Source organism: Cuculus canorus, chromosome 6, assembly GCF_017976375.1.
Source record: "Cuculus canorus isolate bCucCan1 chromosome 6, bCucCan1.pri, whole genome shotgun sequence".
Lineage (NCBI taxonomy): Eukaryota > Metazoa > Chordata > Aves > Cuculiformes > Cuculidae > Cuculus > Cuculus canorus.
The window spans coordinates 23,000,503-23,027,465 of NC_071406.1; the positions used below are offsets into that span (position 1 = coordinate 23,000,503).

At 38.5% G+C, this 26,963-nt stretch overlaps 1 protein-coding gene across 4 annotated transcripts in view; it reads left to right on the plus strand.

Annotated features, from left to right (window-relative positions):
• Positions 1–26,963, plus strand: part of RAPGEF4 (Rap guanine nucleotide exchange factor 4) — a 153,253-nt gene that overhangs the window by 115,001 nt on the left and 11,289 nt on the right. For all 4 annotated transcript variants that reach the window (XM_054070025.1, XM_054070026.1, XM_054070028.1 and 1 more), the window contains 13 exons: positions 1,675–1,753; positions 6,605–6,755; positions 8,007–8,095; positions 8,590–8,620; positions 8,863–8,941; positions 10,766–10,912; positions 12,083–12,180; positions 15,079–15,204; positions 15,658–15,836; positions 20,455–20,545; positions 22,745–22,795; positions 23,425–23,512; positions 23,849–23,913. In XM_054070025.1, coding sequence (XP_053926000.1) covers positions 1,675–1,753; positions 6,605–6,755; positions 8,007–8,095; positions 8,590–8,620; positions 8,863–8,941; positions 10,766–10,912; positions 12,083–12,180; positions 15,079–15,204; positions 15,658–15,836; positions 20,455–20,545; positions 22,745–22,795; positions 23,425–23,512; positions 23,849–23,913 — 1,274 coding nt within the window. The remainder of the gene's footprint in view (positions 1–1,674; positions 1,754–6,604; positions 6,756–8,006; positions 8,096–8,589; positions 8,621–8,862; positions 8,942–10,765; positions 10,913–12,082; positions 12,181–15,078; positions 15,205–15,657; positions 15,837–20,454; positions 20,546–22,744; positions 22,796–23,424; positions 23,513–23,848; positions 23,914–26,963) is intronic.

Genomic DNA, 26,963 nt, shown 5'->3' on the forward strand with positions numbered 1-26,963 from the left:
CATTGGTGTAAAGAGAACAGAGAATTTACGACTAGGGATATAGGTGTTTGCATTTTAATTTTTAAAGAGTCAGGCATAAAATATTCCTCCTAATTATGACAAAGTAATGCAGAGACTTTTCTATTAAGCTACAGAGTATCATTTTAGCAAGTTCTTTTTACATTGCAGATGTCTGAGATGTATATATCCAAAGATGTTATTAAATCTAGTTAATCTCTTACTGACCTCATAGTATTGGAGAAACCTGCATCGTGGTCTGTAAATGGTGGAAGAATTGAAAAATTGCAGAAATCCTTTAATGATGTGTGTTTTAACGACTCCTATGAATAAAAATTATCTTTCTAACCAATACCTGTTTATTAGGATTACAAGCAGAATGTTGTTTCTGAAGCCTGCAAGTATATAATCACAGGTTTACCATTCATAGTATGCAGGTGTTATGTATAGTTCTGAAATTGATTATTTTTTAAATCTTTTAAAACTTTCCCCCAAAACCTCCAATCACCAGACTATACCTATGTCATAATGGGATACAAAATGTCACAATTCACAGACAAAGCTGGTTTTAGGATATAGAAACTCAGAGTGCTGGAAATTTGAATTTTTAGTTTATGCATTCCTTTAATTTAAGAACAGTTAAAATCCACTTTGCTTTGGATATTATACAAAGGAAAAGACCCACTCTCTCAGAGGTGAGTTGTGTCAACTGAGAGATATTTTTATATATGAATTAGTGGAAGCAATCATGTAATATTGCATCACACAGTTAATCTCACCATATTTTTTCCTGACATCTCTTACTAAGTGGGTTTTAAAATGTTAATTTGATCTCAAAAGTTGCACTGTACAAATGCTATCCCAAGGTATTTTGTTTATTGTTTCTCAGTGAGTCCATATAAGACTTGAATAGTTTAAAGTGAAATAAAGTTTATTCTCACTACCAAACTTTTCCTGGCCTCTGTAGCCAGACTTTATAAATCCTTCTTGTCACAAATTATGAAGATAAGGTAAACTGGGATTTTACACCACAGATCATTTTAACAGAAAAAAAATAGCTTGCTATTTTTGATGGAGAATATGTCAATCATATTGTTCATATACTTTTTAATGTAAATATAGCAGCTGTGATACTTTAGAATCAAAATAAAAATAGAAATTTGATTGTCCTTTTACTTTTTATAGGCCTTCTGATCATTGCTAGGAAATCAGCAAAGAAATAAATTAATTGCCTTCTCTCGTGAGGCGTACGCTAAATGTTCTGTCTGGTATTGTAGTTTCCTAAAGCCAAATGCAGCAGCACTTCTTGGTCCCAGATGTGGCAAGCCTGATGCTTCTTATGCTAGGAACTCTACACCTGTACAGAAGTACGTAAAAAATATTCACATCAGCACAGATGGTAGGTTATTTCTGCTGTGCTGAATTTCCCTTTGATACAGGCAAATGCCTGTTAATGTAAGTGCAATAAAATTCATGCAGACAAGAATAAAAGCTTAATATTTCAGCTTACGTGTTCATTCCCTATTTTCATACTTGATGCATACAAAGTGCAAAAAGACCCCTTTATTATTGGCAGAGGGCTAATAAGATATTTAAATTGTAAGAAAACTCATCCTTGTGATCCCTAAGCTGATTGCAGGGGCTTAATTGACTGTTTTCTTCCTTCTCTTTTCACAGATTCTGGTTTAAATGATTTTATTATGATGCACTGTGTTTTTATGCCAAATATTCAGCTCTGCCCAGCCTTGATGGCACAATATCCTTTTGTAAGAGAAAAGTTACATCCCCTTAAGAGCTATTGCTGTTGGTGGTGAGACTGAAGCTTCTCTCTCTCAAGAAGTACATCACATTTCATGGAGGCTGTGCCCTGTGGGTAGGTTCTCAGTGTCTGACTAAACGGCAGTCCATAGCTCAACAACTCTGAAATGGATGGTGTATACCTATGATGGCATACAGTCCCTGAGTATGAAAGCTGTATCCTGTGTTGACTACTGTTCCAAGGCCAATAAACATACTGTCCCTCCACCAGATAAGTGAAATTACACGAAAGTTTATATTACCTTTCTTGTATGCTTTGTCTTTCTTGTTTTTTGGTTTTTTTTTTCTAAGCTACAGCACCTAGATTTCAACTGAGATCATTATGTTTTCATTGTTTCAGTGATGCATTTTATAGATTACAAGCTACAAAGTGTCTCAAGCAAAGGGGTGCCTAAACTGGTAGGATAACGGGTAAGTAGTTCCTAGGTCTTGTCATAATAGTTATTAATTAAAATAATAATAATCTATACTAATAGTCTATAGGAAATGTTAACTAACAGCAAAAGTTTTCAATTGTATGTTGAATACCTAGGAAATGAAAACTTACCATGGATAGCATTGAGAATTGGAGGTAATTCTCGTTCTGTCTGCATGTTTTACAGAAGGAGTCTGTGAAATGTCTGTCAGTCAGTTATTGGCAGGTCATTTAGTTCAGGGAGCTGTTGGACGCTGAGAGTTTTCCTTGTGCACGGTAACTTGAAGCTATCAAACGTCTGGGAGCATTAAATAAACATATAATGTTTTCTCTTACAGAATTCTGACAGGGTATAATAACTTCAATTCCCTGTTTTATTTTTTAGAATCAGATTGGTGTGAAAGTGTGCTTTCCTTGAAGCTCAGTGGGGCGAGTGACAACTAGGAAGGCTAACACCCTGAAACCACAGAATAGAGCATCGTGTCCTTGACTGGCAAGCTTGAGAAACCATTTGTGTTACTCCTAGCAAGGACAGTAATTGTTTTGAAAACCTCTGGACCCATAAAACTGGTCTGCAGAAAATTGTTTGTACACCTGAAACAAGCAAATTTTCCAACACCCCATAGTTTTGGATATCAAAAGTATTATGAAATACCATTGCTGACAGCTTTGTGAGTGGAAGAAAAGGACAGCACTTTTTATGGGAGGGGGATATGTGAGTGTCTGATATTTTATTTCATATTATTCATCAGTCCATTTGAGACTCAGGCTTGTCTATCTTTAGTTATATACCTCTCATATCCAATAACTGGGAAAATCAAACACATAGGCAAAATTTACCTCATTGTTTGTAGGGGGAAAGCTTTTCTGAAGGTCAAAGTGATAGTGTCACTTGCGTAGATATATTCACATGTGAAAAAATCCACTCTGGAGAGGAGGCTAAGACCATGGTCTTAAGTGGTCATGGCAGGCATCATGCTGATTCTTCTCAGAGAGGAAGAAGAATGCTGGAAGTAGTTGATATCCCATTCCTTTAGTGTCAGCTTTTCCTAGAGCTGAATTATTTGTTCCATTCTGAATATAGAAGATCAAAATATGCTCTGTTCACTGTACCATTAAAATGTTTTGTTAAGAGTTGAAAAGCGGCTAGCAAAGCTCATCCTTTTTGAGCAAAATCACTCTACAAAAATGTTTGCCAGTGCTGTGAGACTAAGGAGAGATTAGTTGTGCTCAGTGAGGAAATTAAAACAGAAAAAGAAGAAAGGTGATTCAGTCAGAGACCGCTTTGGCTCCAGCTCCCAGTTTTGAATGGATACAAGTATATTTTCCTGCACCCACTTAGGATACTATTTCAGCAGGCAGCATGCAAGTATGAGTAGAGCTGGATGGCTGTAATACTGTCAAGCATAGTAGCGGGTATAAATTATTTGGGGTTTCTGCCTTTTACAGCAGCATTTTATCATTTGTAAATTCTTTAATCTTGAAAGGAATGGATGGGTGCACCATTTTGGATAAGTAACAGTATTGATCGCTGCAGATTCCGTGCTTGAACTGTGCTGTCCCTTGGCACAGCACTCTTTTTAGTCGTTGATGTATATGGATCCTGCAATATTAAAAAAAAATCACATGCTTATTTTTTATAGGGAAGCAAAGGCCATGCTCTGTTGTCCTGGATCAGGACATTAGTCCTTTGTGTTGGACCAAGGCGTCTGTTTCCCATTCTTCTTAAGAGGCTGAGGGGAGACCTTATTACTCTCTACAACTACCTGAAAGGAGCTTGTGGAGAGGAGGGAGCTGGCCTCTTCTCCCAAGTGACAGGGGACAGGACAAGGGGGAATGGCCTCAAGCTCTGCCAGGGGAGGTTCAGGCTGGATATCAGAAAAAAATTCTTCACGGAAAGAGTCATCGGACACTCGCAGAGGCTGCCCAGGGAGGTGGTTGAGTCACCTTCTCTGGAGGTGTTTAAGGAACAGGTGGATGAAGTGCTGAGGGGCATGGTTTAAGGGAGTGTTAGGAATGGTTGGACTCGATGATCCAGTGGGTCCTTTCCAACCTGGTGATTCTGTGATTCTATGATTCTTCACAGAGGTGGAAATGGACAAATTCTCATAGCTATAGCTTGCCAGAAGAAAACTTGTAACAGAATAGCACCTCCAAAGTGCACTTTGGATAGTGCAAGAGTGTGAGCATGTGTGCAGGTGTGCATCTTTAAGGGCCCACTGTCTAAATACTTAAGAAGTATAAACTCTGCTTCTGCTCTCTGTAGATGATACTCCTTTAGTGTGTTTCTGCATGAATGGTTTGTGAACCTTCTTTAGCATTATGCCAGCAAAATAATTTGCATTCTGCTGTAGAAATGTGTGCTAATTTTGCACAGGTCCTGTTATGGTTAAGTACTCCTCCACAGGGAAGAACAGACTTTAGAATTGCTTCCATTTCCTAGTGTATGCTAGACTTAATTATAAGTGTATATATTGAACGCTAACCATTGGTGTTGATAAATATTTTACAGTTATCTGACACTTGTTGCAAGTGCACATGATATTTCACTTCTGATGGCAGCCTGCAGTGAAGCTGCATCCTGTAGGTCTCATAAAAATGGGAGAACCCTTTACTGACTTTCGCAGTGATAATATTAATAAAAGAGCAATTACTATAAAGGAGCAGTAAAAATACAGAAACATTACCAACGCTTGTGGTGAGTCAGTTAATGAAAAAGTAAAAATACATGGAATAATTACAGTATTTGAAAGGTAAAAATGGCATGAGAAAAATGACTTAGTAGAATATTAAACTTGCTCCCTGAGACATGACAGTACACAGCTTACAATATATTATTTACCTCTTATAATCTTGTGGCTTATTTACTCCCATAAATGTACTGACATGTTTAATTCCCTTGTCATTTTAAATCTTTCTGAACAAAATTAAAATTCAGGTTTCTAAATGTTTGTCAGTCAAGTGAGTGCCCCAGTAACCCTGGTAGCATGTCAAATCTCTGCAGGGGTTTTAGGCAGGAGGGTCATTTGGAAGATGTGAGTTAATAGATACTGTTTCCCATTATATTTTATTAGTGTAAAGTATATTAGCATTTGTTAGAGAATTGCTTCCAAATAGAAGCTCAAGCTAAATATCTTAGATAATTTTTGTTTCTAATTAATACTTTAATTTTCTAATTAATAATTTAAAATCTTTTGTTAGAGCAACTGAAAGTGCATCTTGAAAGGATGCTGGATTTCACTGTGAGTGAAAGAATGTCAGTATTTTAACATTAATCAGTACGATATAGTTGGGAATGGTATTATTTGTGACAATCCAGAATCAGAATTTTGTTATCTGGGAAGAAGATTTAAAGATGTAACTGCACTCATTCTGTGCTTACTTCACATTCAGCCAGCAGTTATTGAGAAACAATTTTATATTGTAAACAGTTTTATATTTTATATTTATATACTGTTAACCTCTGCTCAGTGAGAAGTAGGTACATAAATTGTCATATCCTGTTTCTGCTGGGGATTATTCTTCCTTTTCACATGGGTTAAATGCTGAAATTATCTCAGTTTATTGTCCATTGTGCCTCTACTTTTTTCTTGGTTTCTTCCTTTCAGTTAATGTTACTTTTGGGCTTTTTGCTATTTTTGCGTATTTTTATAACGTTGACACTTCATCGTGAAAAAAAATCAATGAAATGTTTCCCATTTTTTCTTACTGTCTTTCACAAAATAACTATCACAGACTATTGTGTCTCATATTCTCTTTCTTGAATAGACTGGACACTTCTGATGTCCTCGTATGTAAAATGAGGCTACCACAGAATTTATGATTTTACCCTATGTCTCTATAGTCAGCGTAGGCTGTAAACCTCCAGGCTTCCTACTGTAATGGACTGAGGTTGACCTTTGGTTACAGTAACTTCTAAAAATAAAAGGAACAGCACTGATGGCTCATTCCAGTAGTCTTCCTCACAGATGGAAGACTGTAATTGTTAACAAATACAAAGTGGTATTTTTCTTTTTCTTCAGCTGTCTCCAAAGAAGGATAAGGAGAAATATCCTTCTTCACTCTCCACAGTTAATCCTCTTCTCTATTGTTCCAAGTGTCATTTCTGTTCTGCTCCTCTACAGCAGCCATCTGTGTGGTGGGATTGTGATCATTCCTGTGCTCTTCAGAGAATTCACTGCCTTTTTGCTTTTTAGTGTAAATGTGAAAGGTTCACAAGTCTTTATCCTAATGGCAGTTGGAAATCCAGAGTACATATTGGCAAGTTATGTTTGAACACCCTGAAAACAGTTTGTTGGAAGTCAGCTGTTTGTGAATTCATACTTTTTTTTTGATATCTTCAATCACTGAAAGTCTTCCTTGACACTATGGCACCTATCATGCCCAGCCTTCCCAGGGTACAGAGCAGGAGAAAATGGATTATGCCCTCAACAATAAAAGGCGAGTCATTCGACTGGTTCTGCAGTGGGCTGCTTTATATGGAGATTTACTACAAGAAGATGAAGCAGCAATGGCCTTTTTGGAGGTATAAAGGAATTGTATTGTACTGAAAAGTACCTACCAAGCAAGATAAGCTGTAGAATTCTGTTATGAACTAAAAAGAAGTGGGTTGTTTCCAAGTGCAGTCTCATAATTCTATTTTCTGGGTTTTAGCTGCACAGTATACACACTACAACAGTGCTGGTACCATTGTGAACCTCTGGCCGTCTGAAAATTTCTGCTGGAGTTGCAGATCCCTTTCAAAAAGCACTGCATGGGTAGAGTGCTTTATAGCAACAGATGAATTCGGCTTTTTTAGTATTTTCTTATGAATGGTTCAAGGGCTCTACAGGTTGCACCAGGGGGCTTTTTATGCCTACCTGAGGTGTGCCAGGAAGGAGTTGGATGGTTCTCACTCTACAAAACAAAAAATCCTTTCCGTCTGAATGGAGGTTGTGCTGCAGCTATTGGAACTTAAGATCTTTGTCTTTGGAATTCTTCTGATCCCTTAAAATAATTTAATTGCTCAGACATGGGTTATAAGGTCTTTGTGGTATGTGCTGTATTGTTGTATTTCTAAGATAAGATGCACTGCCACTGTCAGGGTAAGTAGTTTTGATTGCCATTGTTATTATTCTATATTCTGTTTCTAGATCACAATCCCTTGTATTACTGACTGAATGGAAGTCCTTGCCCCAAGAACTTAAAACTGAATCTAAGATAAGTGCTAGCAGAAAGAAACTTAAGGCCCCTCTCTATTTCTTTCATGACAGCAGACTCTGCAGGTAGATATAGTGTCTTTCATTAGTCCATAAATTAAAGAACAACTACTATCTGCCAGCACATATGTCCTACTTTGGCTCAGTTTTATGTACATGTGGCAGGAAGAGATTTAAGTAGGGTTTAAAGGAGGGTAGTATTGTAGTGGACTGGAGTAGCTGAAGGCCAACAACTGCGTAGCAAATGAACCACTAAGAACTACAACAGCAGTGGGTAAAAAAATCCCTATCAAACCAGATTATTTGTGAGTTTTACCAGACTATCCTTGATAATCTGAAAAAGCAGTTCTTGCACAAGCAGTTAGTGGTTGAAGCCTCATCAAGCTTCCCTTCTGCATGTATAACACTTGCTTTAAATCAGCTGGAGGTAAACAAGTAGAAGTAATAGAGGGTTGGGCTCAGCATGTGTTCCTCAGTACAGATTATCATTCTTTATAATCATTAAACTATCAGATGTCATCTCATAATCCTCTCTCCTGAGTACTGCTCATTTAAAAACTATTCTGTGTCATTTACAGGAATTTTACGTATCTGTATCAGATGATACTAGAATGATTGCAGCACTAAAGGAGCAACTTCCAGAGCTAGAGAAAATTGTAAAACAAGTGTAAGCACAGATTTGCTTCTTCCCCCCCCCTTCCCCCCTACTTTTTCTCAGTAAGAAAGAAAATTTTTTGGTTATACCTATTAAAAATCTGTTGTATGAATGGCAGTTGGTCATACAAGAATGAATGTTTGCATGCAGGCTTGTTTGGATGAATGTCAGTGGCCCTCTCTTTCCACATCATTCTTGCAAACACCAGACTCTTATTAAAAGGTTGACAGAAGGAACAAGAAATTATGCACACACCACTGAAACTGAACCGGATGCTTATTTCATACTTACATGAACTTTGTATAGTGTTTTCCCTGCCTTGGTCATAGATTAACTATGGTATTATCTAGTCTTCCTTTCATATATGCACACATGTATATTTCATGTATAAGCATATATGTTTATATTGTAGCTTGACAAGTGATCCATGTGTTATAGTTGACTTTGTACACAAAATCTTCCAGGTAATCTTTAATTATATATTCTGTGCTTTACCTTTTTCTTAGTTCTGAAGAACCTAAAGCATCACAAAAGAAGGTAAGACAATTTATTTGTCTGTTTTCTGAAGTAAAAGCTTTAGCAGAGCAAATCCATAAGCATCCTCTCTTTACTGATCATGGATATAGTAAAACAACACATTAAGAAACAGCTTTTAACAGTAAATGTCAAATTTTGCATCGCTACTCTTTTTCCTGTCATTGATGAGATCTTTTGTAGTTCATGTCTACCCCATAATGTTTCTTTTTGCGTTAATATGAATTTTGATGATTCATTTTCAGCACAAAGTTCTTCTGCAGCTGTTCAATACAAATGATGACAGAGCACAGAAACGCCTGCCTATTAGAGGCAGTGATGAAGGTGAGTTCCTTCTCTGCAAAGTTTTCTTGCGCCACTAAGGTTTGCAGTAAGTTTCTCTCTCTCAGAAAAATAGCGTAAAAATAAAGAAAAGTACCTACTTCCAGTTTTGAAGTCTAACCTGCAGCAAACTCTGCTTGCTTTTGCTAGCCCAACATTCTCCATCATTGATTTGAAGTGTTTCTGGACTTTTCCCTTAGTTACTTGTGCTATCAAACAGTGCTTCCTCAGAGGAAGATGTAAAAGCCTTTAGAAAAGGGAATGAACAAAACGGGTAAGAAGCAGTACCGTGTCCATGCAAGTAATGGCAGTGCAATAAATAATGGATGCTGAAGGTCATGTTTGAGCCTCTACCTCCTCTCCGTAGTTTGAGCTAACAGGTACAGCTGTTCTTTGTGAGATAGGAGGGAAGCAGATTATCATGCCGTGGATCTCTGCCCTGTGAAGCACAACCTAGAAAACAAAATCTGATGGTTTACTCTATTGCTGTTGTGTGTTTCTCTGAAGAGATCGAGGTAAAGTTTACAGCAGTGTATCAGAATATAGTTTTCAGTTGTACTGGCCTTTCATATTGTCTTTTACTTTAGGCAGGTTGAAGCGCTCCTTTCTTTCAAAATCCTGAGCTCTGCTGATGAGATCTGTTCATTGTAAACAAAGATACATGCCCCTTAAAACTCATAAATCTGAGCATTTCTTTGTGACTGCTAGGGCCAGTCTCTCAGTGGTTGTTTTGGTGCATCTTTGTTACAGAAAATAGTTTCTGCTTTAAGGTGTTTGATATTAAAGGATAGCTCTTCCTAGCAAACAACAGTAAAAATAAGGGAGCAAAATGCAAGGTCATACAGCCAAGAAAGCTGGTGGCATAAATCAAACCAACTGAAGAGCCATTTCAAAAACTGGAAGTAATTGCATTTGAACAGCAGACATCCTGCCTGGCATGCAGCTTCTGTTGTCTGTTATCAGTGTGTCTTCTAGATCTACAAAGAGCAGAACAGTCCCTGTTGCCAGGGAAGTCCTACTGCTTGTGTCTGTGTGGACAGGCAGTAACTGCCCCTTTCGTGTGGCTGCACCTTTCTCATTCATAGGGCACAGAGCACGCTGAACACTGAAAATCCGTGGACAGCTATAACCCCAGGGGCTGCTTGTCTTTTCTTGACAGCTGAGCTGAAGGAGTATTTTGCTAACTCCTTCTGCCTTAAATTCATATCTGTTTGGGCTGCCTTGATTTTTGCAGGCTAATGTACTATCATATTGATTTCTGGGCAGCCAGAGGCCTGGGGCCATGTATTACTGTGAGCCAATTTGTACCATAAACTCAAGTGTATTCTTATTATTAGGGTATTTTTCTTTGTCATCTACAGCATTCTTGATTCAGCAATTATATACTTGCTTATGAAAATCAGGTTGCAACAGTTTGATTTAAGTTCTGATTGTAATCAAAACTATTTTCAAACCTATTCTGTACATTTGAAAAGTGTTTTCCTGTAATTAAGTGAGTTAGCAGCCAGCTTTCCCGACTCTTGAAAAGAAATATTGTTTTAAAATATTATAATGTCTGGAACATAACAAAATGTCAGATTAAATTGGCATCCATAAATAATGTAGCAATACTGAAACAGTAGTACTTCACAGTTTACTAAAAGCTCTGGGAAATCAGAGATTTCTATGCTAGAAATCATAGAACATCTGAGGAATGGGGAGCTATCAAAACTGTAGTGATTTATTGTTGTTTTGTTTGTTTTGTTTGCAAGGTGTGGTTACTGAAGTGAAAGTAATTTACACAGTAAACTCTCTGTGACACACACAGCACAATCTTTTCCTCTTTAGTTCTTTTTAAGGTGTACTGCATAGACCAAACCTATACCACTATCCGGGTGCCAGTGTCTTCCTCCGTGAAAGAAGTGATCAGCGCAGTAGCAGATAAGCTGGGTTCTGGAGAAGGCCTCATCATAGTGAAGATGAGTTCAGGAGGAGGTATTGTATTTGCATCAGCTTAAACGTTTCTCACTTGTGGTGAAGCAGGATGTTGGGAGGGATAGAAAGACTATTTCAGTCGAGGCATTTATATCCATGTGCATGTTCAGCTGGTACTCAAATTCTGTCTTTGAGGCAAGTCCTTTTGCTACTGCAAGCACAGACTGAAGCTCACATGGGAGAAAGGAGAAATGGAGAAGCTTGTGTATGTTGCAGAGCAGAGCTACCCCAAATTTATTTCACTGCAAGACCTGTAAGAGTTTTTTAACAAAAGACTTACGAGTGAGCATGGATAAAGTCAGGCTGGACATATGAATGAGCAACAGCAGAAAGTAGTGCAGACATTCCGGTAGTGGTCACTCCCATTCTGGCTGCTCTGACCACACAACCCACTGCTGAGAAACTCAGTGCCAAGCCCACGGACCTAGTGTTGGCAGAGGGTCAGAAGCCAGCCCCCTGCTGTAGGCTGTGGAAATGGGAGAGTAACTGCTAGGTGAATTCAGCTGGGAAATTGCTGAAGTGCTCTGGTTGAGTATGACTGTGAGGACACACACAGAGCTAATGAGAACTGTGTTGGAAGGCATTTTTACAAATAGTGATGCCTGTCAAAACCAGCTCACTTCCTGAGAACTTACACCAGGCAGCTCTACTTTTTTGCGGTTGCAGCAACTTTTTATTTTCAAATTTGCTTATGCTGGAGGAGACTGTTTTGTTACCTGTGATGTGGTGCTCTTTCAGAACTGCTGTAAGGTGATTTGAATACAGTTGCCTTCCATCACTTCCTTATGCAGTTACTGTCTTCCAAGGTAATTTCAGTTAAGAACAGCTCTCCGAATGCTTACATCTCAGAGAAGAATGAATGGAGTCCCTAATTATGGCTGAATTTTTGCAGTAGTTTCTAGATGTGGCAGCCCAGGCTTCTTGACCTGTCTGTACAGTTTGAGGTTGGGATTCGAGTTCTGTATGCCTTTTCCATAGGAGGTTTGTGCTGAGCTTGTTGTCACATCTCTTCAATAAAATGGACCTTGTTGTCAACTATAGTATATCCTAGACATTGGTTTGCTGTGCTAAAATTGTTCCCAGAAGGGTGATCTGCCCAGCTGTTGGATCCCTTCTGCTGTAAATTCTAAATATATGTATAATAAAGAGTCTTTTGTTTTATGTTTACAGAAAAGGTTGTTCTCAAACCTCATGATGTTTCTGTGTTTACAACTCTCACTGTTAATGGACGGCTGTTTGCTTGCCCACGCGATCAGTTTGATTCATTGGTAGGTATGCATGCAGTTCTCAAAAAGTTCTTCCGTTTATTTGAACACTTGACCCTTTTTGCATTGTCAATGCTTTAGGTAAAAAATAGTGGAAACATTCACAACAAAGGGCTCGTCACTGTGCTGTGGGATGAGCCCTGAAATTAAAACTAAGTAATGTTGTAATTTCCTAAACTAGAGCAGAAATCCACCAGATCCACATGACGTCGCTTGATCCCAGTGTTCTCTGTATCTCACTGAGCATGTAGGAAGAGATGAATATTGTCAATAAGACATATAGTAATTCCATATTACAGAATCATCTCCTCAAAGCCACAGGGATACATTCTTTTAAAGCATTCAATTAAAGCATTTTGGAGACTTGATTCCAACAGTAAATTCCTTATAATTCTTTCTTACTTAATCCCCCAAACTACTGTGTCAAGATCTCAGATGACTTTTAAGAAGAATTACATAAAATATTCCTGGTAGAAAGTCTGTTTTTTTCTGAAGTAGAATTGTTCATAAGTACCTGCAGTTTATACAGTAATTCTAATGATCTCCATGGGATCTGCTTTTATAGAGTTTGATTTGACTGTACTTTTTGTTCCTTTTATTTCATTAAAAACAAATGTCCTTGCCAAGTCATGTCAGCATGAACTCTATTACTCCTAGCCTTGTTTCAGCCTCGTGTATGCTTTTAACAAGCTACTTAGTATGTATGCCTGATTTCTTTTGTGGATATGGTAAAATGTATGCTTTGCTGCTGCTTTCAATTTAGTAACCAGGGAATGCACATCCAGCATACAGTAGTTCCATGCAGAGAAACCTCTTGTTCAGTTTATTAAATTCTGGTGTTCTCTTAAGGTTAATTAATCCTGCCAAGTAGATACCCTCATGGGACACTTTTCTCTAAAGCAGGGGCATTGCGTCAGTACAACTATACTAGATACCTTTATACGGCTCTGCATTGTCTGTGTAGACATACCTTTGGCAGCAAACTGTCATGACTGCAATGTGCTATTTTTCATGAACTGGGCTGACTAGAGTAGGAATTAGGGGGGAACACTGTGCACATTAAAAAAAGATTCTCAGCACTGCATAACAGAATACATCCCCTTACCAGCTGCATTTTTTCAAAGGGGTGTAAACAAATTGAAAGATGGTACAACTTCACCTCCCTCCCAGTTTGATCCTTTTGCCTTCCAATTTCTGGCTGCTGCTTGTCAAGTACATTTGTTCACATTACATTTGGCAATTCCCATGTGAAAATTGCTCTGGGTTAGATGAATTTGCAAATATGCAATGAGCTTACATCTAAGTGCTTCTTTCCCAGCCTTGGAAAATATGTGTTTGTTATGGTAACAGCTATGTTGTGTTTGCGTCCTAATAGGGTCAAAAAGCCCTGTGGCCATCTCTTTCCACAGATTTCCAGAAATTAGGATTTTTGACACAAAACTGCTGTACTTTTAAGTCATATTCTTGTCTTAAACCAAAGAAATTTTATGTTTGTGCAAATCCCAATACAGAATAATCTGCAGGCTGTTATAAGATTGATGGCTGTCCTAATTTTTTTAGGTACTACTTGGCTTATATGCATTATTTCTTTCAATTGTAGATGGAGTTCTTAAGGTAATAATGCCTGTGATTCATTTAATTATTTTTAATTAGTTTGTATTATGATGATATTTGAAAGACTTGTAGATATTGAAAGAATTTGTACAGAAACAAAGCTCCTACATACTGTGAGTTACTGACTTGATGTATTTATCCAGTCAGCCCTTTTTCTCTTGGCAATATAATATTCTTATATAAAAGGAAAAAGCATTTAGTAAGCTCATTTTTTATATTGTAGCATGTAAGTACAGTCTGTTAGTGTATTGAGTTTGTACTCAGAAATGAGCCTGCTGACAGTTCCCTGCTCTGTAATGATCTAACAAAGACCCTGTGAATAAACTCTGCTGCCCTCTCCTGGAAGCAAAACAATTAAAACGTGGGTTCACAGGATCCTTTACTGATGTAACACATTCGAACTTGCTGGAGTGTCAGTTGTTAGTATGTTAGTGGTGCTAGTTCAAACACTTTGACCTTAATATATACAACAGACTACTTCAAATCTGACTTGATCTCAAGCCATGTTTTAAATTTCTCTTTAATATAAGATTTACTTGTGTGCAAAACTGTAGATCGCATCTCATTTATTGGGTGGTATGGAAATGTCTTTCAAAAATGTTTTATGCTTGAGTGATTTAAAGGATTCTTTCTCATAAAGCTGTGTGCATATAATTTTAATGAGGATAGTGAGGAGTTTTGCTATCATAAAAAGTGCATCCCTGTACTGTCAAAGAGAAAATGTGAGGGTTATTTTGTAAATGATCGGAAGATCTTGCAATCTTGCAGCTTTCTGAAGTGTGGCAGATGTAATAATTCACATCGTTAGAATCAGTAATTTGCTAAAGTATTTGGTTTGTGTTTTGTGGCCTAGTTATTTGTGTATGTGAAAAAGGAAACTGATAACAAAAGCTTTGCGGAAAGACCTGTGCTTCTAAACAAACAGACATACTTCAGCGCAATGTGTATTGAAGTATTTATTTCTGTCTGCAAATTTGAGAACAATGCTAAAAATAACACATTGAGAGCAGTCTGGTTTATTTCCTTACAGTGGATCCAAGGAACTTTCAGAATCCTCCTGACTATCCTGTGGATAGTGGAGTGGATGTGGATACCTATTTTGCACAGTGCTTCTCATTTCTTAATGCCAGACAGTGCTTAAAAGCACATTCAGTTTTACTATCAGAAACGTGCTTAGGAAAGTGGTCATAATACTGAAAAAAATAATCAGAAACATTATGGAAGAAAAGCACCAATTGTGCAATTTAGTATTTCTGAAATATTTTTATACCATTTTTCCATCTGTAGACACCATTGCCAGAACAAGAAGGACCATCTACTGGTACAGTGGGAACATTTGAACTGATGAGCTCCAAAGACCTAGCACATCAGATGACAATTTATGACTGGGAGCTCTTCAACTGCATGCATGAGGTATGAGGATCTCTATTCAGCAGATTAGAATGATAGAAAATGTTTAGGTGTACATTGTAGGTTTGTGCATTATTTGCAAAACTTTCTCTAAGCTTGATTTTAGATAATAGTACAATAAGGCCACTTACAATTTCTGAAGGTATAAGGCATACTCAATTTTATGGGCAAAATGCAAAAATAAATGTCGCCTGAACATGTGCTGCGTATTGAATTACTTTTGTATGTTTTAAGGTATTGAGCTATTTATACATAGTCTGTAGTGCCGCTTTTAGTATGCCTCAGCTATTGTCGACTGGATTTGCAGCCTGAATCCTCGTAATCTTGTGCAGCAATAAATGTAAACTGCAGAGCAAGTTTCAGACTACATAACTACCTGGTCATTCTTAGCCTCTTTCCTCTGCCCAACACATGAGATTTCTAAAGAGATACACCAAACATTTTTCTTTTTCCTAGCTGGAATTGATCTATCACACTTTTGGAAGGCACAATTTTAAAAAGACCACAGCAAATCTGGACTTGTTTTTAAGAAGATTTAATGAAATTCAGTTCTGGGTCGTCACTGAGATTTGTCTTTGCTCTCAACTCAGCAAGCGTGTTCAGCTGTTAAAGAAGTATATTAAGATAGCAGCCCAGTAAGTATAATCATCTGTGAGCTGGAAATGGGATTCATTATAATCAAATCATTGTAATTTCTCTAATTTTCAGACAACCACACAGAGCAGAGGTTAAAACATTCTCTATTTGGTTATTCTGTCTATTTCCTCACAGGGCTATACACAACCTTGTTAATACATGTTCTTCTTTCTTGTCCTCCTCTCCTTTGCTTCTTGATCTGTGATCTCTTAGGGCCATGTTTCCACATCAAATTCATGAGTAAATATATTAGGAGAATCCTTCATTTACCCTTACATGCATTAACAAATACTAGTATGTGAATTAGTAAATATTAACAAAAATAATACTTAGTTTTCCTGAGAAGTATTTCTGGTGCTGTTCAGGAAAACTCTTCTCAGAATTCCTCTGAGTGGGAAAACCAAGAGGGGAGAGCAAAGAGGCGTAGTATGGAGATGACATGTTATCTTCAGTCTGCTTAGAATATTTTTCTAATACTTGTGTTTGAAAACACAGCACTACGAATGTCCTTTTTTGTTTCTAAGTGCTGGGTTTGATGCTGGAGAGCAGGCAATTCTTGCTGTCTTCTATTATTCTATTCATATTAAAACTTAAACACTTTGGAGCCTTCATGCCAAAGATGTTGGCCATGACTCCTTATCACTGAAGTCAAGAGAAAGGGTGTGACTGCCTTCTGAGGGAGCAGGGACATGCTGCTGCCCTGCACAGATACAGGGTTTTTTTATCACACTTAGCTTCCTTCTTCCTTTCCAGCTTGTAGTGCATTTGTTACATTCATCGGCATCTGAAAAACAGTTTGCTGAGATGTGCAGTGAGGAACTGCGAGTTTAAGTGTTTGCCGGTGACTTTGGATATTATGACTAGAGGTCTTTAGGCAGTCTTACTGAACAAATTATTACTTGCAGTTATACCATGTGTTTTAACTTTTTTGCATCATTAAATGTAGCTGTGTTATAGCTGCGATGCCACTCTCTTCCCAATCAATAATTCCTCATAGCTAAAATCAATATTCACATCAAAACTCTGCATCAGTGTGCCTCCCTCCTCTGGGAAGGGCCCCACTCTGCAAATACAGGCTTTCTTCTCGGAACAGCCTTGTTCCGAGTACAGTAGGAGTACAGTTAGTCGATGCTGAAGATTTTCAAAACCTAGTGGTAGGCATGCAGGCTTAGGTTTATATTCAGAACAGCGGACAGAATTTACCTGTTTCATTTAAAAATGTAAATATACTGCGTATTCCATTATCTCATTCCACAGAGCAAAACTGGGAAGCAAGCCGCCAATCTGACGGGCTGTGTCCAGGAGAGGGCAGTGGCATCCACACACGGTTGCATCAGGGTGTTTTCTAACTCAGAGGCGTGAAATGGGAAAATGTTGAAATTTGGTAAATTAAGATGCGATAGTGATTTCCATAAACACTTGAAATAAAGTATCCTAAAAATTACAGTTAAATATCTCCTTAATAAAACGCCCTAGCTCGTGGGTTCCTCAGTATCATGGGTTTAATACGGTGCTATTTACAACAGCTTGACAACCTCCTGTTTACTTCCATGTTTCTGGTATCACTACAATGCTAAAAATAAATAGCTAAAAGCGGTCTGCTCTGCTGAGTCCTCTTTGTCTCCTAAAAGCAGAGAAATCTGAAGCACAAGATTTTCCCCCATACAAACCGAGCAGTCAGGTTTAATTGCAGCTGCTGGAAAGGCGCTGGGAAGTTTTGCCAGGCTGTTGCCCTCTGTGCCGTGCTGCCATGGTAACTGGTGCTACAGCATGCGGTAAAACAAACACAAAGTGCACCGAAGTTAGAGGAGAGAAAAAACCAAGGAATTGGATCAAAAGATGCAGGCCCAGGCCTTGAAGCAATATCTTTGAGGAAGTTTTGCTTGTGAAGATCCTTGAGACCTAGTGAGAACTTTACCTTACCTAGAAGTACTAGACTCATTAGAGAAGTGTTTGGGGAGAACCTCAGTGCTGCACTATTAATCTTAGGCATGACTGGTTGTACCAAGATGCCTTGCACGTGCCAGTTTTCAAAGACAACTGTTACTGGGAACCTTGTTTCAGTTCTGTGAGGGGGGGCTCAGAAGCTGCTGCAGAAAGCACATCATTTTGTATCTGCCACCCCACGCACCCTGTGATGTGGGCTCCCTGCCTGTGCCGGCAAGCACAAGGCCAAATGCTGGCTGCAACTGCTGCGCGCATGTGCTTTCTGTTCCAGGAGCAGCCATTGTTGCCTTTGCGAATGCTGAGAATGGATGTAGAGGTTACCAGGTTCATCTCTTTTCTCCAGACATTGTAGGATTAAACTTTCAAACAAAGGGGAGAATCAAGCTGTTTTTCCTACAGTGAGTTCTTCCCATATTAATCTTATTAGAAAGACCTAGAATGTACTTGCACGTATTGATGATCTTGAAGGTCTTTTCCAACCTGAATGATTATATGATTTTATATATATTTATTAGGGATATCTACAAGCTCAGTTGGTGTATATTTCCTCTTTGCAGATATATCCACAGGCTATTTAGAAGCCTTCTTATGTACAGCCGTATTCAGATAGTTTCAATCATTTTCTGAAAATCTTGTTTTCCATACACATGCATATGTTATAATCCCAAGAAGCCTGTAAGAAATTTTTGAAGGGTGTGTGTTTGCAGAGAAAACATCAAGCTGAATATGCTTATGTGTGCACTGAGAGATTTTAACCACGCGTGTTTGTGTTGGGGACATGTGTGTGCATATGTGTGTATTCACAATTCATACTAAGAGGATTTTTTTTCCAATATAGCCCATTTTGGGAGACAGAGGGACCTCTGCACTGAGCATACTGTGGAGCTTTGGCAGTGTAGCCATGTGGCACTGTTTCTACTACCTTACAGTGGTCCTGTGTCTGGAACTGAGCTAGTCAGTATGGAGCCTGTAGAATTTACAGAATATTTGGTGTAGAATATCATACATCTAGATGGATTTTAACTGTGACTTTGTCAAATTACATTGCTTAACAGGGTATTTGGTAAAACCTTTCCCTTTTAAAATGAAAGATAGATTCAAATTACATATTGCAGGTATATTTGCAGCTGCCTACATTTGATCACTACTGCTGTGTGGTACTAATTATTTTTACCATGCTGCAATTTATTCTCAATTCTGTAGGCTGTGGACAGATATCCCTTTCTGAATTTAATTGTGCCCAGGGAAGAGGTTATCACTAACAGCCTATCCTGGCTGCTTTTCATCCTTATCTGCCCTCAGATCCACTAAAGAGGCACTCCCTGACCTGTTCTAGTCAGAATAAGCTGGGGTAGCTTTGGCATTTCAGTTTATCTTCACTAATCTAGCTCACTAGTCTGATGTGGGAGAATTTGTATGAGCAGTTCTGCTAGAAGATCTGAGGGGGCAGCAATCTCCAACAGACAGACCATGGGACGGGAGAGGTGGTTTATTCACATTCTCAGTGTTCACACAGTGCAGACACAAGTGAGACCCAGATCTAAAGGGCTCACCCACTCCATACATCGAGTCTAGTGAAATGAAGGGACGAAAAGGGCGTAATAACAATAGGGTACTGTTGGAACTATGGAGTTGGGCAGTAGGGTGGGATGATTGTTCTAATTTCAGCTTGAGCTGAGGATACCCCAGAAGAGCTAAGAGTTTCAGCAATGAATAAAAAAAAAAAAATCTATCTGAAAATCATAGTTTGAATTACAAAAATTTACCTGGTAAACAGCAAAAGAAGCAGAGGATGAGGTTGACAAATCAGATATTGGCAAATCAGTTGTGAAAAATAGGCTTTGTTCTCTCTCCCCTTCCTATTGAGCCAATGAGCCACCTGATACAGTCCCAGCTGAGCAGTTGTGCAGGCTCTTCCTGTCAGGTTGTGTCTACTCCTGCATATGGTGTATTGGACCTTCCGTAATACTTGGTTACATGTTCCAGGTTTTCCTGATCAGTAATGAAAGTTCTCCTTTGCATTAGGGATGAAGGGTGACCTAGAGCTCCTAGTGCCTAGGACCTCTTTAATGATGCTGGTGAAAAATGGCAGTTCTTCGCTTGAAACGTCCTAAAGAGTCCTGGAATCTACAAATACTAATTAAAAATCATATACAGAGAGAGAGGTCACTGACACACAGTCATCTCTAGGCAGCTGATCTTCTCCATTTGAAAAGATATAGTGCTTCTATAAACTATGATGAAGATCATCTAGGGACAGCTTCCAGCATTCAGTAGCTGTTCAAAAGCTGACAGCGAGGTCTGCAGCAAATGAAGTTGTAAACCAGTTGCTTCCACTGCCTCTGGTTTTCCCTGGGACTGAATTTAGCTAGGTTTCAGGACTGTATTTCTGGGTGGGATGGAACTTCAAAGGCTCCTTTAATGTCCTTGCAGAAGCTGGCACCCAGTGAAGTGGAAGCAGGAGGTCATTTTAGGAGGGAGGGGAAAGGAGCCTCCAGAGTGTGGTGAATTAGTCACACAGTGGTGGTGTGCTGTGGGTGTGCTGGCCACGGCTGCCCAAATTGAGTTATATCTGTGCTAGATGCCTGGCTTCAGCCATCTTTGGGTTGTCATGTGTTCTTCTGCCCCAAATGATGCATAAAACTTAAAACCTGGCTCTTTTTGTTTCAGCTGTAAAGAATATAAAAACCTGAATTCCTTTTTCGCTATTATTATGGGACTGAGTAATGTTGCTGTGAGCCGTCTCTCGTTAACGTGGGAGGTAAGTCTTACCTAAAACCCAGTTGCAATAAGTTTGACTGGAATTTGTGCTTTTAGTTAGTAAAAAACATGACTTGGGCCTTTATTATTGATAAAACTAGATCTACTAATTCAGGTCCTGAGCATAAGCCTTTAGCTGGGGCTGACAATTTTTATTTGTAAGGCAGTATACCCATAGATGTGTTGAATACTCACAAGCAGTTAACAAGAGTGAAAACAGCAGCTTCTATTGATGAGCTCTGCTTGACTTTGCTGGTCACTTAGTGAGATAATTCCGTAGATATTTCTCTAAAATTCATCCTCTCTTTATACGTATTATTTTCTAGTCTCAATATGGACTCAGTTTTCCTATTAAAATGTAGGTTTATCCTAACTAGTTCTATTTTTGTCTCTGACATGCATCCCTCTGCTTATTGTCATAAGGTCTTAATTCTCAGTTTCCACCTTTTTCTGTGGCTTTGCTTTTTTTGTATGTGAGTATATAAAAAGGATGCAATGTTCAGCAAGGTGGGATAGTAAGCAAATGTAACTGTTAAGAACATACTGGTTGTCAAAAGCAGTGCAGTGCAGATTTGAATGTGCGTGTATTTGTATTTTCATTAGAAATTCAAAATAGGTAGCGTGACTGAGGGCATTGATGCAACTGAGACCAAAGTACAAAAACACCTTTGAAAACGTGGTCTGAAACAGATCAGACTGACTCGTTAGAAGACACCAGTCCAATTTTGAGAAATATGTGTTGCAAATGGTATAAAACAGTCGGTGCTAAAGGCAAAGATTTGCAGATCGGTTTCTCCAAATGCTGACCCGTCGTTTGTGGCTACTGAGAGGAATAGCTGGGAGACCTGAGACAGTACAGGAGCAGTATGAAGAGAGAGGAGGGAATTGAATGTATATACTACATACAGCAATCTGAAATGGGCACATGGTCTGAGCTGGAGAGGCTCAGATTATTTGTAGGTATGGGGTATGAACTTGAATTCAGGGAAATACTATCACACTCCCATTTCTGTAGGGCAGTTTATCAAGAGAATATCTGCAGCTTGATTCTAGCCAGATATATACAGAATATACTTTAAACCAAACCTATCAAAGCCTGATTTTTGCTGTATTATCATGCATTTACATTAGTTGCATGCACAAATTAGATATTTGCAGGTGCAAATGTCCAATTATACCACTTATTTCACAAATACCTAATCTGCATGCATATGCAAACTAGGCACACAGTTGTTCACACACATCATTAAAAATTAGGCCCTTGCTGTGGCACAGTGTAAATATCTTGCTAGGGTACACACTCTAAATGTGGAAAGTATTGCAAAAAGTAATTTCTGCACTATAAAATCTCCATTAATTTTTAATGTTACCTGCAGCTGGTAGTGGTCTGATTTAAATCAGCAAATATTGAGAATTTTCTTACTAAAACGAGAAAGCTGACGTAGTCTCAGTGTGCTTAAAACACTACTGTGATTTCTGAAACTAATTTATAACATATCTTATAGTCTTTATAGTAAAATTATTTAACATGTGAAACATAACATGGGGGGGAAAGAAAATACTTAGTAAAGCCCTTCTCATCCCAATCACTGCATGATCAGCTGACCGTGATTTATTTGGGTAGGTATCGTGGACTGAAAAAATACTCATTAATTTATACCCCAGAAAGCAGCAGAGGCCTTTGTGTGCTGGGCATGTCAAGAATTTGAGCAATAGTTAGTGCTACCTCAGCATGAACAAAACAACCTCTTGGAAATGCCCAGGCATGGATTTGAATGTTGCAAGAGCAGTTCTTCATAGGTATGAATAATTAAGTTGAGCTACCCCTACGCAAGCTGTGTGTAAATAATATTTTCAGATAGGCTATAATCAGGACTGTCCCGAAACCGTTGACTTGAGCTTTCACTTGCATTCTGAATTCAGTGATTGTGATGTGAGCCAAACAAAAATCTGAACCTAAACATCTCAACAGACTAAATTCAAGTTGGGATTTCAATCAGGATCCAGGTTTCATTGCTGGTCTCTATTTATAATCTGGTTGCTAGGAGACATGTATTTTAGATTAGCACATTGTTACAAATATCTGGCAAAAAAAGCACTTTCCTGACTTAGGGCATTGTAAAAGGAACTAGAATTTACAGTAAAATTACCACACAAATTGGATTTAATTAAGGTTTACTATTTTTGTTTTTATTAACAGAAACTTCCAAGCAAGTTCAAGAAGATCTATGCAGAGTTTGAAAGCTTAATGGTGAATAGCAATGGATCCCTTATTCTATGCACAATCTGAGCTAATTCAGTTTCTGAGTAACTGATTTGAATTCCTTGATTCAGAACATTTTATATGTCCTTGTTTGACTTTAAGAAGTTTATGATCCCATTTTAGAGCTGCTAAAACAAGTATGTATGACTAATAAATTATACTCTTAGGAACCTACTCTGAGAGAACTTATGTACCACTCAAAGTTAATCTGGGAATTCAGAAAAGCTTTATCACGTGTTGTACATATGGGAAATCGTATTTTCCAACCTGGATTTTTCCAAGCAATACATTTTAGTGTTACAGCATATGTGAAACTGGATTTGCAGCTGCAAGGAGGGAGGAAAAAATGTGTGGTTCCTTTATGAACAATTTTTTGTAATCATATCTTACCTTGCTATTTGGCATGAAAAATGTTTGTGTTTAGCAGCTGTCTTCTCATCATGTAAGCTGTATGGGAGAGTGATAGAAGGTGTCTTAGTTTGCAGATTCACTTTGAAAGCCACAGGGGAAGATGATGATTTTAATAAATGCCATGACATCGAAATGAATACATACAGTGTCTCAATACCTATAATAATATATATTGGTAATTATTTGATTTCTCTTTTTTTCTTAAGGATCCATCAAGAAACCATAGGGCCTACAGACTAACTGTAGCTAAATTGGAACCTCCAATAATTCCTTTCATGCCACTACTTATAAAAGGTAAGCTTGTATGGTAGCAGAATTATTAACTTGAAAGCTATTTGTGAAATATTTGAAGAATAAGAGTAGCAGCAAGAAAAAGCAAAAATCAATCTCAGTGTGAGGTATGATCTTTTTCCATTATAAAAAGCATGACACAGAGACAAGAAAAACTGGTTTAGTACATCTGAATATCATACCTCAAATTTAGTAGTCTGAGAAATGCTGCAAATTAAACCCAAAATGTTTTACTTTTATAGCTGCTTTGATTTGTGTAAGGGATAAAGAACATGCTCTGCTTGTTTGTATAGCCATGATTCAGTAATGGGCTTTTATGTGGCTTTTATTTCTATACAGACATGACGTTTACTCATGAGGGAAACAAGACATTCACCGACAATCTGGTAAACTTCGAAAAAATGGTACGTATGATATATTTGAAATCAAAATTGTGAAAGACCTCCCTATTCGTCTCTTCAAGAGTGAACTTCTCAACAATGACTTCCAGGGCTAGAGAAAGTGAAGGCAGGACCAAGAGCTGGCAAAAATAGTCTGCATTGTGCACAACACCTGGGCTCTGGGTTTCTGGAGAACTTCACAGAGGTGGAGAAGAAACTGCCCATTGAGCCATGCACAGCCAAAATGTTTCCTAGGAGAGGCAGCAGCAGTGACAGGAAGCAGAGCTGTTAAAGACAATTTTTAACAGCCAGTTTGGGACCAAGCTGTAATTTTAACTGCTGTTCCTTCAAACGGGATTGAACTGCCTCGGGCTGGGCTAGTTCAGCATTGCTCCTCAGAGAATGAAAGGAGCTTTAATATAGAATGTGCACAACACTTTTATTTTCTTCTTCCCTTTAAGAAGTGAAAGGAGACTTCCGTGACTTGATTGCTTTAATATTGGAAAGGGATATCTAGAAGGCTAGATTATGCTCAAATTTGATTTATTTTAAATCCTGCACATAAGCTTTCATAATTTCAAACACCGCTATCAAAAATTTCTGGGAGGTAAATTTCTTGCCATGGCAGAAATCTCATTTGAAGCTCATATTTCTAAACAGTGAGAAGCCATTTTCTTGGTTGCTAAGGCCATGTTCTTTATTACAGTGGTTAATGACACCTGCACCTGAGAACCAAGGGTAGCCAAACCCAGCTATGAGCAGCCACAGTGCAAAACCAAACCTGACTTACTGTTCAGCACTAAAGCTCCATTCAGCAGCCAGGATAGCATATCTGTTCTGGCACCTATATCATAGAATCATTAAATAGTTTGGGTTGGAAGGGACCTTAAAGATTATCCAGTTCCAACCCCTCTGCCATGGGAAGGGACACCTCTCACTAGACCCGGCTGCTCAAGGCCCCATCCAACCTGGCCTGTATCTGCTTGTTCTTAGTACTACAGTAATTGGAATCGCTCCATAGTTATTTCCACTGCACTATGGATGAGCTTGTCATATCTTCTGAGTGCTGATATCTTGGAGGGTGAAAAAGAAAGACTTCCAGCTCTTTAGAAAACTTCACAGAAAAGTGATCATCACTCTGAGTGAATTATTCTCTTAGATTTTAGTTTGCAGCTCCAGGACAGCCTCTGTCCTATGGTGAAAATACCTCTCTACTAAGCTGAGACTTTGTTGTGGATAAATGGTAGTGCTAATGCCTGAGGAAAGGCCTGACCTCACTTTGCAATAATGACACTCTGTAATTGCATACGCAGACTGTGTTATCATCTCCTTCCAAAGCCTTTGAGCCTTCTACCTGCAGAAAAGGACTTTTTCCTGGACTGCTTGTTCTACTTACATAGATAATGTATGTATTTTAATGTAGATAGTATAGATATTTTGGGTAACACAAAAGGATCTCAAACTTGGCTGGAGCACCTCCAAACCAGGGGGGATGGCAGCTACATTGCTATAGCTATGGCTGTGTGGCTGACTCTGTGTTCTCCACGTCACTTGGTCTACTTACACCTTCTGAGCCAGAGGACCTGGTACATCTGCAGGCCTCAGAGCTGTATGCCTCAGGCTCTTCTTTATGCATGATTACGTGTAAAAGCTATTACAGGAGGCAGAAGCCCATAGACAGAAGTTCAATCCAGACTGGTCATTTAGAAATGGTTTTACACCACTCTATACCACAGTTTGGCACTCCCAAGGCCAAGAGTGAATTTCGTAGCAGCTTAAACTGGTCTATATCTGGGCTGCTGCAGGTCTGCTCTTTTCACCCTAGTCTGCACATTGCCTTATATTCAGAAATATGGTATGTCCACAACATAGATTTACTAGTAGCACCTGAAGGTTTTGAATAAAATTTTATACTGCATGAGTGTAGTATCACTCATTTTGTGCAGTAATCTGAGCTTCAAGCATTTTCTTTAGGAGTGGCGAGTGAAAATCTGTTAATGTATTTTTGATGCTATATGTTTTTCAAAGAATCAGTATAATGTCTTATGTTCCTCCACACAACAGACTGGGAAACATTCTCCTTTTTGAGTATTCTAAACCTTTTTTCATTTAGTGCTCTACCTAAAAGCTTATTTTGCTTTTCTCCCGAGCTTGCTGCAAGTATACCTTTTGTGTTTTTATAGTGTTCTTCACTGGCTATTCTGCATGCTTCTATGGTATTTTCACTGCTTCTCTCAACCTATGGCTCTTCAAAGCAACTTATATTCAGATTCCACCCACATTATTCATTCAAATCCTAATGCAGACCTAGCAGTTTTTAGCTTTTTGCTTGTGTCATCAGGTCAAGCAAAGAAGAAAAGCCTACTGTTAAACCTCAGTCACTACCGCCTACTTGTGTTAAGCCTACAACTGTCATATCGACACATAATTGCCAGATATTAACTAGTGAAGACAAGACCACTCAGCCAGATAACACACATATAAATTCAGCTCTCTTTTACATAAGTATAAACATAAGGGGAATCTGTGATGTTATTCTGCCATTTTCAGGACAGAAGTAGAAACTAGATTTCCACCCAGAAATCCTGTCCTGCCGTTTGTTGTTTCTGCCTGTTTGTTCTGCGTCATGATGTTCTGTCACAAGCAGATGGAGATGCCTCTGAATATTGCTGGGAGCCACACTGTTACGGATCTGTCTAAAATGTCTTAATTCTTTGGAAAATTATTTCCCTTGATTCATCCTAACTTTGATGCTTGCTGAAGTTTATGAATAAAAATATCTGGGTATTTGCCACTGGTGATGCCATTTGCCACCAGAGGAGGTGAGTCCCTCTGTCGCTCGTGTAAGCACAGTGATGAAGCTGAGAACAGCCTCTGGCACCATGTCTGCATTCTCACCACAGAGCTCTGATCCCGACAGCTGATGTGCTGCTGACAACTTTATTCCTGTAGCAGGCAGCCAAAAGTAGAAGTTTGATCTAGTGGCATCTCTTCAGCTGAAACAGCTTCCTTTAAATCTTTTATGTTTTCTGATGTTTCTGTTATTATTTATATTAAACTATGCGTCTTAAAAC